This window comes from Protopterus annectens, chromosome 5.part0, assembly GCF_019279795.1.
Source record: "Protopterus annectens isolate FY-2018-M chromosome 5.part0, PAN1.0, whole genome shotgun sequence".
NCBI lineage: Eukaryota > Metazoa > Chordata > Ceratodontiformes > Protopteridae > Protopterus > Protopterus annectens.
In genome coordinates, this window is record NC_056735.1 from 1,449,499,802 (window position 1) to 1,449,515,903 (window position 16,102).

Sequence of the window (16,102 nt, forward strand, 5' to 3'; positions counted from 1 at the left end):
AACTTTTCTGTCAGAATAAATCTTCATTTATTTCATGTACACATAGGCTATCTTTTCAGTAATGGAAGGAGATGAATAGTTACTAGGCATCTCATCCAGAGCAGGGCACACTCAGGACTACAGCACCCCCTCCTTAAAGTATAGCACACTATCAGCAATCCAGCTACATGCTGTGGGAGCAGAACTCACAATGTTATGCATCAAAAGCAAGTATGCTACCTGTTGTGATACTAACACTGCTAAAATTTCCACCCCCCCCCTTTTTTTAGATTCATGGTTTTATAAGTTCATAGCTAATTACTATGATAGCTTTCATAATACGAAGAAACAAAGATGGCCAGCAAGATTAACAGTCGAATATGCAGCCAAGGACCAGATAGTGAATAATCAGACTTTTATTGTTTTTTACAATAAAAGTCTGATTATTCACTATCTGGTCCTTGGCTGCATATTCGACTGTTAATCTTGCTGGCCATCTTTGTTTCTTCATAGTTTGGTTGGGCCTTGCATCCCCCACGTGCATAGTATTTGGTTTGGACTGACAGCTTTCATAATACTCCATTCTAAGCCTAGCCAGTTTCCCCTATCAAAGGTGAGAATCAAACACTGTGCCTTGTCTTTGAGTCAAACATCTTAACCATTATACCAACCCCCAATCTGTGCCCCCTAAATCATAACAAAGCGGAAACCAAAAGATGCTTTCTTGGGCTGGTGATTCTCTTAAGCATCAATACTGAGATGTTGACAAGGTTCCAGGCTTACAGTAAGTAGAGTTTTCTCTTGTTAGGCCCTGCTTTAGCATAGCATGCTGACAAGCTAAAGAAGTGAGGAACACTTGCATAATGACATTTCATGTTGTTGTTTTACATTTATATAAATGATCTCCTGTTTCCTCAGATCTGTTCCTGCTGTTGGATATTTTTATCTAATGTGTAATTTACTATATTGTTGAACTGGTCACAAGATGTTATTTATTTTTTAACTAATCAATTGTTGTATTTTGCTTTTGTTTTAGGTAGGAGACCACCTCAGGTTGCAGGTTCCATTGGACCTTATGGAGTTTTCCTTCATGATGGCTCAGAGTACAATGGGAACTATGTCGACACAATAACTTTGGAGGTATGCTTCTTTACCTTTTGTAAGCAGAAGACAAACATTTATCCTAACATTATGTTTCCATTCATGATTAATGTTAAAGCAGTGACAGAAATAGGCTAATTCCTACCCATCACATGTTCTTATTTCTTTATCCAGCTTTACTTGTGTTAGACAGTTTATAGGTTGGTTGGCAAATGTGTGGTCCTTAAGGCCATTTGAATGATAGCTTAGCTGTCCCATTTCTCCAACTGTTGCTGTACTGGGACAAACAGAGATGGATCCAGCACTAGTTGACCTAGACAGTTGCCTAGGACTCATTGGCTTGGAGAGGGAGGGCTGCTTGCCTGGAGGCTACCACAACATTTAATTTAAAGAAATAAAAAAAAAATTACATTTCTTCTTTAGGGACGCACTCTGTGTTCCTCTTTTGTAGTGTCTCTGCATTCGCCATACTAAAAACATATGTACATTTAAACATTGGAAATTCCTGCATGTATTGACACACACATTTAAACATCGGAAGTAGGATTTTTAAGCATGGAGAATTGTTGCTGAGTAAGCCGTTTCTTTGCCACACAAAAAAGATGAGCAAAAACATATATTGAAATTTATTTTATGGTGTGCAATCAGTTTAGATGATTTTGCTGCATCCTTCACTGCATAGCAAAAGTCATATATGAATGAAATTGTTTCTAATTTGACTCTGGATTCAAAATGTGCTTAGAGAGGTGTGCTTAATTATGCAGATACAGTCTTGAGAAATGTTGTATTATGACAAGTTCACTGGAGCAGCTGTGTCAGAACCTGCTTTCTTCATAACCCAAAGAGAATATAGAAATTTTATGTGAAACTGTTTCTATGCAACCAGTGATGGTTCCTACTGATTTTAAAGGGTTATAGATATTTTAAAAACTCTAAAAGTTTTTGGCAGATTTTATAAAATGTATCAGAATTTTAAATCATAATTTGAGGCTGTATGAGAAGAAAAACCTGACTTCTGCTGCAGTATTAATCACATATAGGATTCCCTGCCATGGAAGCCTGGTATACGGCCACTCTGCCAAAGCCTACCTTTGCTTTAAGGTACACAGAACATCACCCAAATGTTCCTCATGTAGCGTAAGGCATAAAAGTGATGTTCAGACTTACCATCTTCAGAACTTCTTTGCCGCCAGTCCAAATGCTTTTTCTAACCATTGGTCTGTTTGCCTATGTCCGTTTTCTGCCATTTTTAGATTCATAGGTAGGTACTAAACTATTGGCCCTAGGGCCTATATAAGCCTAGCCAAAAAGGTACCCTGGCTTTCGCCACCCAAGAAAATTATTTTCCTGTGCCCCTGTCAAGCAGAGCCACAGAAGTGATCCCCAGGGTGAATTTCCTATTTCCCATCCAGTCATCAAGATTTTTCTTGAAGAGTGCTAATGAGGAGCTCTGTTTGACATAGATAGGTAGTCTGTTCCAGAGTATGGGAAGTCTCTGCGACAGGAATCTGTCCCTCCACCATGTTCTGTTTATTGTGGTGACAAGGTTTAGGTCCCTAGAGCGTGTAGCTCTGAGGGATTGGGATTTTAACAGCTCTTGGTTTGACATAGCTTTGCATGTTAGGCAGAGATCACCTCTGAGTAGGCGATATGCGACAGAGTAAAGCTGGAGTTTTTTGAGACGGTCTGCATAGGGCATCTGTTTGAGGCCAGTAATCCTCTTTTTGAGGTATTTCTGCAGCCTTTCCACTGTTGTAAATGTCTTGTGAGGTACAAACCAAAAGGGGCGTTGTACTCTATAATGGGTCTAATGAGTGATGAGTAGAGGGGAACAATGACCTCTTTTTTTATCTGGATGAGAAACCTTTTGTGATGAGGTGTGCCACGTAGAAGGATTTCCTGACCACTGTCGCAATGTGATTATCAAAGGAGAGACTACCTGTGTCCCAAGGTCTCTTATCACACTTTCAGTGTTAAGTAGACTACCGCCTATGTGGTAGTTCATGGGTACAGAGTTTTTACCAAAGGGGATGACAGTGCACTTTTTGGCATTGAGCTTGAGGTCATGGCTTTGACACTAGGCATTTGTCTCAGTGAGGCCCTTTTGTAGGATGTCCACATCGTTAGTAGTTTCGGTTATGGCTCCTAGCTTGCAGTCATCTGCAAACTTAGTTAGCCAAAGACCTTTTGTGTTAGTCTGTACTTCAGAGAAGTAGATACCAAACAGGAGAGGACCCAGGACTGAACCCTGTGGTACTCCACTTGTCACATTTTGCTGCATTTTTGTATTCCAGTGATTACACCTGTTTGCTGAAGTCCTAACTGTTGCAGGTAAGTACCCAGTTGTGTTTTGTCCTTTTTATTTGAATTCTTTGTGCTGTTTGGGGTTAATGTCATCCAGGAAGGGTAAATGCCTGTGTGGGAGACAGATTCCTTATAAACACCGACACAATAAATGGCTTTTTTGCCTAGGAGCTTCTGATGAACATATCTGTTGTTCAGTTTGTCAGATGTTCATCGTCATAGTAGGCTTTCTTCCCTTTCATTGTATCCTGAGAACCAGCATCTTAAGCATCTTGCTAAAGATACAATGGAAGGAGCTTCCTGCCGTGAGGGTCAGCCATCAGGGAAGAAGAAGGTGAAAAAGGTAAGACCAGAATCTTCCACTATCCAGCCTCTGCTGGGTGTTTCTCCTGAGGTTGTTACAAACCCGGAGGCTAGCCTGGCTGTGTTGTCGGATTTCTCTGCTGCTACTGGGTTGGGGGCTGGCAAGGATCTAGCAGACAGCATGTCCGACGAGGGTTTGTAGGCGTCCGTTTCCAACATTCAGGGGAAACAACGGTTGGTTGTTTCCAAGGTGTCAGGGGGGGGGGGTTCCGCAAAGTTTTCTTTGGGAAAAAGTTTCTACTATGGTTACCAAATGCCTTCCTGAGTCAGAGCCTTCTCAGTTTTCTATGGCGGATATTCCCTTAAAAAAGAAACAGAAAACTAAACATGTTTCTTCTGCTCCTAGAGATCCACAAAGTTAGTGGCAGACCTTTACACAGGGGTTATTTAATGCTTTTCTGTCATTAACACCTCCTTAAAAGGTTTCAGTTCCTTCCTGCTCCTCCCTGGTCTTTTTCTCCATTTAAAAGGCCCAGAGAACTGCATTCTTTTGAGGAAGAGTTGGATTCTGATGAAGAATCCCTTACTTATTCTACTCAGATTTGTTCTCCTTTGAACTATGGGTCAGAGGAGGAGGAATCTGATAGTCCTGATACTCCTCCTGAGGAAATTTCCTTTGGGGACACAATCTCTAGGATGATAGCATTTTTAAGTGGGATTGTGCTCAGGTGTCTGATATCCATAAGAGGTACTATGAGTTACTGCAAATGGAATCTCCTAAACCTGCGGACATTCCTCCTGTTTTGTCTGGTGTATTGGATTTTTTTCCAATGCTTCTAAAGCACCTGATTGTCTGCCCTCTGCTCCCAGGAAGCCTGATAGGTTTTATTGGGTGCCTGCATATTGTACCGTTCTGTTCAAATGTCCTGCTGCTGACACCTCTGTGGTGTCTGTAGCCTCTGATAAGCTGTCTCAATTGCTTCCTCAACCAAGTTACTGCCTTCTGACAAGGACAGCAGAACCATGGACAGGCTGGGTAAGAAGGTTTATACTTCTGCTACCCTAGCTTTTAGGGCAATTAATTATCTGACCCATATATCTAGGTATGTGTTGGTTCTTCTTTTTTAGGCTTGTCAGCTTTTTTCTGATCTTCCAGACTCGTAGAGTAAATCCTCAGCTCTTTCCTTGCTAGAGGGTTCCTGTCAAGTAGTTCATCATTCTATCAAATGCAGTTATGATGCAGCAGATGCCTGTTCTAGGGCAGCTGCTTTTGGTTCTGTAATGAGAAGATATGCTTGGCTTAGGCTTCAACCTTTACCTGATGATATTAAGGCTAAGTTGATGGATGCTCCTCTGGATAATAAACTTTTGTTTGAGGAAGCGGCTGCTATTTTAAGTCTCTTCAGGACAAGGGGAAGGCTTTACAGAAACTTAAACATGTTTGTTTCTCCTGTGCCTAAATTTCAGAGAAACTACCCTTCTAAGTCAGCCTTTGTTCTTAGGGAGTCTCACCCTCCTGCTAAAGGTAAAAAGGGTGGTGAATGGGCTCCTCCTAAGGCCACTCAGACTGCAGGGATTCAGAAGCCTTCCTTTCCTGACAATCAGATGTTGTCTGACTCTCCGCCTCTTCCTAACCACATTGGTCTTTTTCTTTGTCTTCCTCTTTCTCTTCCTATTTGGCTTTGAATCACTCAGGATTCTTAGGTTCCGTCAGTCATTTGTCAGGGATACTTCATGGTGTGGATATCCCATTCTCCTTTTAAGGGCATTCCTCAGCCTCCTTGGGAACAGCTTCCTTTTTTCCCAGAGGTTCTTCAAGATCTCTTGTCTCAGGGTACTATTCATGAGGTGCCTGTGTCCCAAAGGGGGAAGGGGTTTGTTTCTATTGACCAGAAAAGAGGGTACTTGGAGACCGATTCTAGACCTCTCTCATCTAAACAGCTTCTTTGAAGGTGTCTTCCCTTTGGATGTTGTCCCTCCAGACTGTGTTTCCTCTCTTGCTCCCATTGGGTTTTCTGGATCTCAAGGATGCTTATTTCCATATTCCGATCCATCTTTTTTTCAGTAAGTTTTTGCGTTTCTCTGTTGTTTCCTGGCATTTTCAGTTCTGTACTTTGCCCTTTGTCGTTTCTACTGCACCAAGGGTGTTCACCAAATACCTTGGTCATGTGATTGCTTTTTGCTGGCTTCAAGGGATTCAAATATTTCCTTACTTGGATGACCTGTTAATTCAGGCATCCTCTCCAGAGATCCTTTTGCAAAATCATTTTGCCATTTCTCATATTCACAGCCTTGGGTTCATGATAAACTTCAAAAAGTCTTCTCTAACTCCTTCTCAGGATTATGTCTTTCTGGATTGCAGGATTCAGATGGTGCCAATGCTGGCATCCCTGCCTCCTCGAAAGGCCTTAACTTTCACTTCTTAGTTTCAAACTCTTTTTCCCCTGGCCTCCATTACAGCCAGGGAGTTTGAGAGCTCTGGGTTTCATGGCTTCCACCATTCCAGTGCTCCCTCTGGCCAAACTCCACATGAGGAAGTTCCAGTGGTTTCTGAAGTCGGTGTGGCTTCAACATGCACATCCTCTAGACTTTATAGTTCCTCTGCTTCCTTGTCTCAAGAAGGATCTTCTCTGGTGAATTTAGCAGTTGTCTCTGAATCCAAGGCTCCCTTTTTACCCCCCTATTCCCTCTCAGGATCTGTTCACAAATGCTTCAGATGTGGGATGGGGAGCAACTTTTGGCTCTCTGAAGGTACAGGGAGAATGGTCACCTCCTCAGCAGAAGGAGTATATCAACATCAGAGAGATGAGAACTCTCATGCTGGCAGTTCAGGCCTTTCATGCTGTTCTGTACTGGGCCTGTCAAGGTATTCACAGACAATACTACAGTTATGTGGTATATCAGCAAACGGGGAAACAGGATCTTACCTTCTTTGCTGGTTGGCACTTCTGGTATGGGATCTGGCTGTCAAGTATCACACAACTCTTCAGGCAGTTTATATCCCTTCATATCAGAACATTGTGGCAAACACTCTGAGCAGGTCCTTTACTCAATATTGTGAATGGATGCTTCATGGGGATGTGTTTTTGGACATAGTTTATCAGTGGGTTACTCCTCAAGTAGATCTCTTTGCCTCCACTCTGAACAATCAGCTTCCTCTGTTTTGTGCCAGAGTCCCAGATCCTCTAGTGTGGAAGGTGGATGCCCTCTAATTTTTTTGAAATGGGATGTTTCTTTATGTATTCCCTCCCTTTCCTCTTATTCTGAAAGTCCTGTTCAATATTCAATAGGATGCTCCCAAAATCTTGTTGGTTACTCCCTTTTGGCCATGACAGTATTGGTTCCCTCTAGTTCTCCATCTAGCCAAGGGCATTTATCACCGGTTGCCTCGCAGGTTGGATCTGCTCACATAAGACAAGGGATACTCACATCCATCCCCACCTGTCCACACTTCATCTGACAATGTGGGTGATAGCGTTTTGATTCCTCATAGACACCTTTTTTTCTGAGGATGTGCTGCAGGTCCTGCAGGAGGCCAGGAAACCTACTACTAGGAAATCCTACTTATCAAAATGGAAGAGCTTTTCAATTTAGTTTATGTCTCGTAACCTGGACCCACTTACTGTCTTTGTTCCTTTGGTTCGCTCTTATTTCTGTGAGTTGATGAATGTTGGTTTGGCCTATTCTTCTGTTAAGGCCCACTTATCTGCTCTTTCTGCTTGTTTGCCTTTAACTGCACATGTAGCTTCTAGATTTGAGGCTAAGCAATTTCTTAAAGGCGTCATTAATATTAGACCTCCCAGGAAGCCTATTCCTCTTCCCTGGGATCTTAATTTTGTTCTGGAGAAATTGATCCAGGCTCCTTTTGAGCCTGCTCTTTCAGCTTCCTTGCAACATTGTTATTGGAAGACATTTCTTTTGTTAGCACTTACTTCTGATAGACAGGTATCGGAGTTGCAAGCCTTTTATACCTTGTCCGCCTTTTTTGATATTCCATGAGGACAAGACGTCCTTACGTACTAATCCTTCTTTTATGCCTAAGGTGTTTAAAGAGTTGTCACTTAATCAGGCTATTAATTTGCCTACTTTTTTCCCTCTCTGCAGTCTGACAGTGACAGGGTGCTGCATACTTTGGATGTGCATAGACAGCTTCAATTTTATTTGGATAAGACTAAAGCTATCAGAAAATCTGATCAGTTGTTTCCTTTCATCCTAGGTCTTTAGGATTAGCTGTTTCCAAGCAAACTATTTCTACTTGGATTTCAAAAGCTATTTCTTTTTGTTACACTCTTCATGGCAAGAGCCTGCCTTCTTCTGTAAAAGCTCATTCTGCTAACACTGTGGCTTCTTCTGGTGCTTTTTTCAAGGGATTATACACTAATTCTATTCTTGAAACAGCTACCTGGACGTCTGTGCATACTTTTACCAAACATTACACGTTGGATGGTATCTCCAGAGCTAGAGCTGGTTTTGCTAATGCCATTCTTCATGGCTTCTTAGAGGGCTCTACTGCTGCTTCCTCCTCCCAAGTTGCATCTTGAGATTTGGCACTTTCCTATATGTGATGAATACCGCAGCAGTGAATGTAAGGACATAGTACAGTTGTGTAAAATCTTATCATAACAGTAGATGTCTTTGCCTTCACCTCAGCAGTATTCACTCCCTCCCTCCATCCCTCTAGTCTTTTCTTTTCCTGGATATGCAGGTTCTCTTTTGTTTTCCTTAGACTGGTGTTCCTACTGGGGCAATCAGTTCTGAGGATGGTATGCCTGAACATCACCTTTATGCCCTAAGCTATGTGAGGAGCGTTTGGGTGATGTTCGGCGTACCTTAAAGCAAAGATAGGTTTTGGTAGACTAGTTGGATGTTGGGCTTCCACGGTAGGGAATCCCATACTTGATGATACTGTAGCAGTTTGTATGACATCTATAAGATTGGGCTTAGAGAATGAACTGGAATTTATTGGTGGGTTGTTCTATGATAGGGGTTATCCCATGGAAATGGTTAATAGTATTAAGAATGAGATTTTATCAGGATGGGGGACAAAGTTTAAATCACTTTTTTCAGAGTGGAGAAGATATATTGAACACCACCACCTTGGTAAAGAAAGATGGGAACATAATATTCATGGTTTTAACATACAATGAGGACACCAATAATATACAAAACATTTTGATAAAATACTGGGATCTTTATAGGAGAATGCACAACAAGTTGGAAGTATTTAACCAGTCATTAAAATTTGGTTATAAGAAAAATGACAACTTAAAAGAATTATTTGAGAAAGAAGTTAGGAGAAAGGTTGTAGGTATGAAAGGTACATTTAAATGTGGGCATTGTAATCAATGTATTTTTATAGCTAATAAAGAGGAATTGGATATACCTGTGCTGCAATACATATGCCGTGTGAATGAATTATACAACTGTCGGACTAAAGGGGTAGTATATATAGCATACTGTTCAACATGTTGGGGATTCTATATAGGCAAGACGGAATGTAGTTTAAAACAACATATTTATGAGCATATGTATGAAATTAGCAAGAAAAAGGAAAGTAATGCATTGTTTAGACATGCCCTAAATTGTGTGAATGCTGATTTTAAATTTTGGATACTGGAGAAGGTTCATATCATAGAAAGAGGGGGGTGATTGGCAGAATAGGCTTAAATACAAGGAATTGATGTGGCAGTTGAGGCTTGATGCATGTGTTTTTCCTGGTCTAAATGACCACGTTAATATAACATCAGCATTGAAATTAAAAGCTATTTGTTAACATTTTAAACTGGGACAGAAAAATGTTTTTGTCAAAATGCTTTTTTAAAAATGCTATCAAGATGTGTTTCTGTGACATAATATTATTATTTTAAGAACATTTTGTAGTTTTGCACAACTATGTTGCAATATAAAGTAGTTTAGTATAAACAATGTTGCAATATGAAGGCGGTAGATAGGAGGTAGAATATTTTCATTAAATACAAAGCGTAATTTATTTATTTTATTTATTTATTTTACATTTGTTTACCGGGCTAGTCCAACTGGATACATGTCCATTTTCAGTGGAGGCCCGGGGAGAAAAGCTCCACTACATACTACTTAACAATATCAAGATATACATGAATATACAATAATAGGAAAAAAAACATATGCAATAAACCTGCAAACAGGTTGTATAGACTTTTGAGTACAATCTAAAATCATTAGGATGGTAAAAAAAAGAAAAAGATGATGAACATTAAATACTCTGTTAGAGTTTGTAGATAAGAAGAAAGAGAGAGGTTGTTAAGGAATCAGATAAAAAGGAAAAAAAGAGATAGCTAACCAGGGTTATTACATGAACATAGCCAATGGTTATTTAGGAAGAATTTTAGTTTAGTTTGAAATAGGGAGATTGAAGTTAGGGTTGTGAGGTCTTGTGGTAGCTTGTTCCATATTTTGCCAACTGAGTTGGAAAATGTGGAGTCACCTGCTGAGTTTTTAGATAGGGAGGTTTGGACCAGTATTTTGTTAGTGGAGCGTAGGTACCTCTGATTGTTATAGGGTGTTATGAGGGTGGAGAGTATTGGAGTGTTGTCGGGGTGATGTAGGGCATTATGGGCAATAGTGAGTTGATAGTATTGTATAAGGTGGGGTAGTTCCAGCCACCCAAGTTTTTTAAGATTTAAACAATGATGAGTTCTATATGGAGAGGCAGTTGCAAATCTGGCAATGTTATTATATGATGTAGCAAGTTTGTTAAGATTATGCTTAGAAAGATTTGTGTATATGGAGGAAGCATATAATAGGGTTGAGATTAAGTGGGTTCTAGCTATTGTAGTTCTGGCTTCAGGAGTAAGAAAAGATTTGATTCTGTAGAGAGAGCCTAGTTTTCTGTTGGTAGATTTTATTGTAAGGTTAATATGGTAGTCAAATTTCAATTGATTGTCAATAGTAATACCCAAGAGTTTTGTTGTTTGGTCAGGAGAGATAATGGTCACATTATCAGATGTCAGCGTAAAATGGATTGAGGAAGAAAAGTGGGTGGGTGAAAAGAGCAAGAGTTTGGTTTTCTTGGGGTTGAGGAGAAGACAATTAGAGAACCATTGCTCTATGGTTGTGAAGGTTTTTTGTGTGAGAGAGTGAAGTTCTGTCTGTGTTGAGGCTGAGCAAATGATAGTAGTGTCATTTGCATATTGAATGCAAGTTGTTAGTGGAGTAGCTAGAAGAAGTTCATTAATGAAAATGGAGAACAATAGAGGACCTAAAATAGAGCCCTGATTTATACATAAATTTTTTGATATTTAGGTGTAAATAATAGATATGTTTAAGCAATACAGCATTTTGTATAGCAGTTTTATATAGAAATTTTATTTATTATTTTGTGTATATGGAATATGTATATGGAATTCATGTGATTTTAAATTTAAAGCATTTGGGTATTTATCCAATGAAAAATAGAGGCTAACTATTTAAACAAGTGGGGATGTAATGTAATATTTTCTGATGAAGTTTCCTGTTTGGAAAAGTAAGCGCTAAATCTGTGTTTTTGTGCAATAAAGAACTTTTCATTTTTTCTACTTGTGGATCCTGTCATATTACTTGGTACACATACTGTGAGTGGTTACCTTCATTGACTGAAATATTTAGTTTACCATTAATTTTGTTCATTAGTTGAGGTGTGTAGAAAGATCTATATAAAAATCTCCAGAAATATATTTTCCATTTAAGTGAAAATGTTGTTTTCCCTGCAGATTCTAATATATTTGTTTTATCTAGATCCCGTGGAAGTGTGTTATTAACTGTATAAAATGGTTCCAGAAATTAGCAGGACAGCAATATATTTCTTCTCTGATAAGTCTGTATATAAATGCCATGTTGTCTGAATAATTTTGTTTATGCTGAATAACTGAATTAAAGAAATCTAGCAGTATATACTAGTGACCTGTTTATTAGCAGAAGTGATCGGGTTTATCTTATTTTGTAAGAATAGTCTGAGGGATTGTATGTTAAGCCATAGGGAGTTGTCTTAACTGATATTGACTTATTATCTGATCTACATCCTTCACCCTATCATCTGTAATAAGTTGAAACCAATACACAAGACCTTTTTGCTTAAGCAAGGTAATTTTATCTATATCTGAGGATTGTAAGGATTCTTGAGTAAAGGCTATTGGGAAAATTGTTAAGAAAAAGTTCCTTGTACTTAGTGTGTTTAAATATAAAGTTTCTAAAATGTATTAGTATGTTGTGTAAGTACCTAAATGAATGTTTGGGTATGCTGTGTAACATGAAGTAATCTTTAAGTATCCATAATATTGGGTTATTTATAAATTCTTATTTGTATGGCTGTGGTTTCGATATTAATAGCATAGTTGAGGATTCCCAGAATATTTTCCATTTGGCCTGATATGGTGTATCTAAAAGTTGTGCTATGGACCTAATAATAGCTGCATTAGAATAAAGGTTCACATCAGGAAAGGCTATGCTTCCTTTGTTCCAGCTATGAAGGTGATGTTTAAGTGCTACTCTAGGTTTCCTGGGAAACCCAAAAAACTTTAGTAACAGAGAATTGATCTTATTAATGAAAACTTTACTGGGAAGTATTAAAATAGATTGTATAATAGAGAATTTTAGGAAGGATTATCATTTTAATGATAGTTAACCTTTCCTCAGTTGTAAATATAATTGTATTCCATTTTAATAAAATTTGAATATTTACATAACATCTATTATAATTTAGTTTTATGATTAATTTAATATCTTTAGCAAGAATGATGCCTAAATATGTAATTTGATCTGTGATGTATTTGTTAGTGCCTTTGTTAATGTTTCTCTTATTGTTTAAATAGATAGGTAGGATCTTAGTTTTATTATCATTGAATGTCAGTCCAGATATAAATTGAAATGTGTTAACAGCTTCAAATAAGGCTGTTATGGAAGAATTATCTCCTTTAGTAGTGATGAGCACATCATCAGCAAATAACTGAATTTTAGAAGTTATTTCATCACTAATTTCCAAACCTTCTATGTTTTTATTTCCTCGTATATCATTAGCCCATGGTTCCATTATGAGAGTAAACAATAAGGGAGATGAGGGACAGCCTTGTTTTGTTCCTTTAGTGATGGGTATTTGAGTCGATGTGTATGATCCAATTTTGATATAAGCCAAAGTGCTTTTGTAAAGATGTAATAGTAAATTAATAAAATTATCTGAAACGTTTAAACATTATAATAATGTGAATAGATAATCCCAATGTATTGAATCGAATGCTGAGTTAATGTTGACTAACCAGAGACAAGTTTTTTTTCTTTCTGTGTGAATAATCAATTAAAATAAGAGACCGTTTGATGTTATCATATGTACTTCTATTAGTTACAAAACCTGTTGGGTCATCATTAATTAACTGGGGTAAAAATTTTTTTAGTCTGTCCGTATAGATGTTCATAAACATTTTGTAATCAATATTTAAAAGAGTTATGGGGTCTATATGACGTACATATTTTAGGGTCCTTACTAGATTTAAGAATGGGCAAAATAAAAGTATATTTCCAGGATGGGGGCAAAATAATGTAATTCTGGGCTTTATGGAATACATTATGTAGTAAAGAAATAGCTGTTTTAGGCATGATTTTATACAATTCAGGTATGATGCCATCATTGCCTGGTGCTTTGTTCTGTTTAAGTTTGTTAATTTGAGTTTGTATGTCCGGTAAAGATATCTGTTTATCTATGATTTCTGATTGTTGTTTGTTGAGTGTGACATACAGTTTTTTTTTTTAATGTACTGTTTTATCTTATCTAATGGTTGAATGATCCGAGATGTTTGATTCACCTGAGATGTTTGATTTATCGTGTGAAAATGATGTCTAAATTCATCAGTTATGTCATGTATATTATAAACCTTTTTCTTTTTTCTAGACAAATATATTTCTTTAATATGATTATGTTTGTTGATTCTTTTTGTTTTATTCTTAAAATTAGTTAAATGTTTCGGGTTTATTAAATAGGCTAGGAATTTAAATTTCTCTAAGTCATAGTCTTATGATGTAAGATTGCACAATATTCTTCCTTAGTTTTATTTATTTCATCTCTAATAGTTTTAGATGCGGACTTGTCATTAATTTTAAGATGTAATCTGTCTAATTTATCTTGTATTTTTTTTAAGTCTTCATCCCAGGACTTCCTTTTGTTATAATACCATTTATTTATTTATTTGTCCGTATAAGTAAGCTTTTAATGCATCCCATACATAAATGTCATGAGAGTTGGATGTTTGATTGAATTTTATAAAAGTTTGGGTTTCTTCTTCAAAAAATGTTTGAAATTGTTTTAATTGAGTTATATATGTAGGTATTCTTCTTTTATGAGTCATTGGGGTGTCATTTAAATAAAGCTCAAATAGAATTGCATTATGATCTGAAATAGGGCAAGACACAATCTTGGTGTTTTTTAAATCATTTATTATTTGTGTGGATATGATTACCCTATCTATTCTAGAGTATGATTTGAATCTATTAGATAGAATATAAATTGAGGTGAGCTCAAGTCCGTGTACTCATGAATATCTTTTAGATGATATGTATCCATGAATTGTATTAGTTGTTTAGCTTGTGAGGATATTTTCCTTTTTCCTGAAGTGCTAGAGTTCTTTTCATTTAAAACACAGTTAAAATCCCCTGCCATAATAATATTACCCTCAGATTGAGATACAATTTGGTTCAGTTGTTGTTTAGTAGTGCTGGTTCCAATACCCGGTAACCAATAATTGTTTACTAAATTAAAAATGTTTGTATTTATTTTAATTGTCACCAAGCACAACATCCCTTTATCATCTTGATAAGATTTAATAATTCTAGGTAAAGGGGGAGTTTTATTCCCGAGAATTGCTACTCCTCTTTTCTTTTTAGAATGTTCAGAACTGGCAATGACTATATATTTATTAATGTTTTAAAAGTTGATATTTTCTTTTAAAATATGTGTTTCTTGTAGAAATATTATGTTTGGTTAGTGTATGTTTAAATATTTAAGTAAACTTCATCTTTTAATAAGATTATTCAGACCATTTATGTTGATTGATAAACCTTTTAGTGAAGTCATAATATCGCTATAAATGAGTAAGAAATTCTTGTGATTTGTGTGTTATCTTGATTATGTTTTATATAATCCTCTCCAAAATATTTGTTATATAAATTATAGTCTTTGTCTGTTGCCATATGATATATTGTATGTGTTATACAATTCTTGCAACTTATAATTATATGCATCTGAATTAAGATGGATGTCAGGAAGAACTTATTAAGAAAATTAAATGTAGTGTAAATGTGGTAAAAAAATGGGGTAGCTACCCTCCTGGAGTTATAAACTCCTTGTCCCAGTGACATCTGTCACTCGGATCAAACCCCTACCTAGCAGCAGCAAAAAACAGTCTCCACTGTATATAAATGTGAGATAGGTTAAATAATAACTCTATATATATTTACATATTCATTAAAACAAGTCGAACAGATCTGTAATCAGTGTAACTCATCTGATACTACTTGTAAGAAAATGTCATTCGGAATAAACCTCTAACTGTAACAACTAAACATAACCTTCACTATATATGAATGTTAAACATACAAAATATTAACTCTATATATGATTGCATATTCATTAACACAGGTAAGGCATAGTTATAATAAGTGTAACTCATCAAGTATTGCTTAAACCATTTTGTCATATCAGAACAGCAACAGAACATATCTTCTTTGTAAATAAAAATTAAACAGATTAAATAATAACTTCATATGTGATTATATGTACCTTAACTAATCTGAAATCTATGAAAGCAGCATTCTAATATAGAAGCCTGTCAACTGAAGTTACTACTAGCCATTTAACACATATGCTATATGTTGGTGTAATATTTAAAATAAATCAATATCAGTATCATTAGAGTGAAAGGTCAGGTGACACCTTAAGCACTTCTTCTTCTTATTTTTCTTCTTTCGGCTGCTCCCATTAGGGGTCGCCACAGCAGATCAACTGCTTCCATTTCTTCCTGTCCTCCGCATCTTGCTCTATCACACCAACCACCTGCATGTCCTCTCTCATCACATCCATAAATCTTATCTTAGGCCTTCCTCTTTTCCTATTACCTGGCAGCTTCATCCTTAGCATATTTTTTTCCAATATACTCTGCATCCCTCCTCAGCACATGTCCAAACCAACGTAATCTTGCCTCTCTGGCTTTGTCTCCAAACCTTCCGACCTGGGCTGACCCTCTAATATACTTATTCCTAATCCTGTTCATCCTCGTCACACCCAGTGCAAATCTTAACATCTTCATCTCTGCCACGTCAAGCTCTGACTCCTGCCTTTTTGTCAATGCCACTGTCTTCAACCCATATAACATAGCTGGTCTCACTACCCTCTTGTAGACCTTCCCTTTCACTCTTA

General features: G+C 37.2%; 1 protein-coding gene across 9 annotated transcripts in view; it reads left to right on the plus strand.

The window, feature by feature from the left end:
• Positions 1-16,102, plus strand: part of LOC122801731 (homocysteine S-methyltransferase 1-like) — a 638,040-nt gene that overhangs the window by 117,817 nt on the left and 504,121 nt on the right. For all 9 annotated transcript variants that reach the window (XM_044071256.1, XM_044071255.1, XM_044071254.1 and 6 more), the window contains one exon: positions 1,016-1,119. In XM_044071256.1, coding sequence (XP_043927191.1) covers positions 1,016-1,119 — 104 coding nt within the window. The remainder of the gene's footprint in view (positions 1-1,015; positions 1,120-16,102) is intronic.